Source organism: Halyomorpha halys, unplaced genomic scaffold (genome assembly GCF_000696795.3).
Source record: "Halyomorpha halys isolate HHAL.00 unplaced genomic scaffold, Hhal_1.1 Scaffold68.1, whole genome shotgun sequence".
Classification (NCBI taxonomy): domain Eukaryota; kingdom Metazoa; phylum Arthropoda; class Insecta; order Hemiptera; family Pentatomidae; genus Halyomorpha; species Halyomorpha halys.
In genome coordinates this window covers 1,949,033-1,952,362 of record NW_027116161.1, presented here as the reverse complement: position 1 = coordinate 1,952,362, position 3,330 = coordinate 1,949,033, and the positions used below count along the sequence as shown (strand labels likewise).

The window sequence follows — 3,330 nt, the reverse complement described above, 5'->3', positions numbered from 1 at the left end:
GAATAACTCGTTTCACTATTATAAAAATATTTACATCCTTATATGTGAAAATTATGCATAAACAACAATCCTGGTCAACTATTATTTCTTTGTTCTACTAAATTGTATAAAAAAATTTTACTATCAATAAAATTGAACAGTAAATAATTTCAGGCAAAAACTGTTTCTAATCACTCTAAATTTTCTGTTAAAATTTTTTGTTCGAATTACAGAATATTCGAGCAAACAATTTTTTATAAAAATTCGAAACCGGTGAAAACCGGTTTTCTGGAAAAATTACTATTCGAAAACCGGTTTTCTAAAATGTCGGTTTTTGTATAAACCCTAATCAGGATCATCGAGTGCTTTAATAATTTCTATCAATCAGTAGTAATTAATTGTATGCATTTCATCCATGCTTCTGTGTGCATGTTTAATTAAGTACAGAACCAGTTATAAAATTTCATTTTGAGTGAGCTATATGTTCTTTCTCCTTATACAATCTTTGAAACAAGATGACTTCCGTTTTATATGATTTTGTATGCAAATCTAATTGTATATGCTTGCTCAATATCCTTTAAAAAGTTAAAATTTTAAAATATATTGTGTTTATTGTTAAATTACACTTAAAGTGAAAGTTTTATGGTATTTTAATTAATGGTTACAATTTTAGTGGTGGTCTTTATTTTCAGTGTTCAGAAAATGAGTGTTGTACAGAAGGTGTCCGAAAGCCAGGATACGCTAAACTAGACAAATCTACAAGTATGTAATTTATTTTATGGTTTAGAAATTGAATCATTCCGTCACAATATTTTGAAATCTATGGATACTTTCCTAGGTTACCAAAATGTCACCGGAGACGACAATATGGAGCTTGTAATCGCTCTTGAAATGTCTAGACTTCAGATGATCGAAGATCAAGTAAAGAAGAGACTCCGAGAAGAATCTCTGTAAGCTCTTAATAAAATATACTTTCTGAACTATAATAAATAATACTTTAACCTAAAATATTGTATCTTATGATCTTTTTGAGTTCAGAATAATATTTTAAAGGTCTAGCCAGGACTCAAGCATTGTGAATGGTATGCTTTTTCTTCATTATATGTAGCTTAATTAGTATTATTGAATATTTGGTATTTTATTTATTAAATTTTTATATTTTTGCTCTCGTCAAATATTTTATTTCACCCCTTACCACTCATCGATAAATTTATCTATCACGATCGCGGTACAATATAGTCAATAAAAGTTTTGCCTATAACGAATACCTAATTTCAAAAATGGTGGTTCTAGGCCATACTACTATATAAGCTTCTTCATCTTCGTTATAAGGTTCTCGTATATTCCTTGACTGTGAGTTGGCAACCAGCCGTGATAGATCGCGTAAATGTTATTTTGTGTTAACCAAAGTTAAAGTTGATCGAATTCAAGATTCGACCCAGTAATGTACATTGTATAGTTCTTTACTGATGTTCAGGTGAGAAGAGAAGAATTAAGACAATACAGGCATAATTTGGATTGGTTTGTTCGAAGAAGGCAGTGGATCTGAGGCAGAAAAACTGGTTCGGTAAGTCTAGCTCTTATCTAACCTAACAATTGCTAATTTCATAAAGTAATGGACACAATACTCCTGTAATCCACACTTCAAGCAATTTTGGTGGAAATTTGAAATAACGGAGAAACCAAAATAATAAAAGAATCGCTAAAAAAAATCCACACTTTATTAGAAAAAGTAACATCAGAGATACGTAAAAAACAAGGCTGATGAGCTTGAAAAATCAAACATTTTACTAAAACAAAGAATACATTATTTAGAGAAGAAAGATAAAATATATAATTTATAGAATGAGCTTGAAGAAGTGACGGAGAAACTGTCTGAAATGTTGGCAAGGCCATACCTCAGAAGTCCAAGATCTACCATTGTTCAGACAACTTCCTTGACTAAGCGAAAACGTCAAGAATTCATCAGAGCAGTATCTCAAGGATGGGTGCCACCGGATACAACAACCGATGTATGTTTTATATATTTATTTGGTGATTAGGGATTTTAAAAACAAATTAATACCAATATATATATAATGAGGTGTAGATAGTTGACCGTAGATTACTGATTACAGAAGATGATCGGGAGGTGCGGTCAGCAAAGAACAACATAAATAAAAAAATAGTTATTTAGACCTGAGTATCAGGTGTTCATCAGGGCTATAGAACAAAAGAGATAACAACAACATTTAGAGAAACATAAAATTGAAAAGAAATAGTATACAAACGAAACGAAATGAAAATGATAAAATAGAAGTAACTTTAATCCGTAACTTGACTTCTATTTTTATCATTTTCATTTCGTATCAACTGTTTTGTCTTAACGGTCTTTCTTGACAGTTACGTTTCTAGTAAATCCTTTGTCTTTCCGTCGCTCACTCTAGTGTGGCTTTCAGTTTTTTAGACACTACTTACATATCTTGTATTATACATATCTTATATTATACATATCTTCTTACCTACATAATATTATATTTCATCTATCACTGTTATCAATCCGCTACTGTCTAATTCCATGATTATCAATCAATTATTTTGTATTATTCTATTCAATATTTTGTATGATTCCAAATTTGTTTGTATACTATTTCTTTTCAATTTTATGTTTCTCTAAATGATGGTTGTTTTCACTTTTGTTCCATAGCCCTGATGAAGATCTGAAACTCAGGTTGAAACGTCGGCATAAATAAATATTTTTTTGTTTATTTATGTTTTCCTTTTCTGACCGCACACCCCTCCCTCCACCGAACATCTTCTCTAATCAAGATATATATATAATATGTATACAATAAGTAAATTTGATGTTAGTTATAAAATAGCATGATACAGACGTGTCGAGAATCTACCCATTGATAGAACTAAAATAAAAAAATTAAATTAAAAAAATATTTAATTTTATATGTATATATATTTTAATGTATACGAGGATATAAATACATAAATATATAAATTATAAAATAACTGTAAGGAATCTTTATTCTGTTAGAAATCAAACAAGCATTGCAAAGTTGGGTATACTGTTAGAAATTCGATGAAGTAAAGCAATTTTCAGTTAGGACACGTAATTCTAATATTGACGTACACTTTTGCTTGTACACATATGTCAGTACATAGCCAAGATCATAAATTACCTAATTATGTACGATTTTACGATCCGGTAAAAAGAAACTTTTCCATACTTCTTCAATTTAGTGGATTTCGGTGCAAATTACAGTTCGGTGAAGGTCAAGATCGCATCAGGATTAGGGTTTGTCGGTTTTTAAAACCCGGTTTTATGGAGAAAATTATGAAATTCGAAAACCGGTTTTT

General features: G+C 30.0%; 1 protein-coding gene across 1 annotated transcript in view; it reads left to right on the top strand.

The window, feature by feature from the left end:
- LOC106692724 (ankyrin repeat and IBR domain-containing protein 1) overlaps positions 1-3,330 on the top strand; it is a gene marked incomplete in the record, with an annotated part of 86,830 nt that overhangs the window by 69,018 nt on the left and 14,482 nt on the right. Inside the window, 3 exon segments of the mRNA XM_067053017.1 lie at positions 672-741; positions 818-929; positions 1,033-1,061. Of these exon segments, the coding sequence (XP_066909118.1) occupies positions 672-741; positions 818-929; positions 1,033-1,061 (211 nt within the window).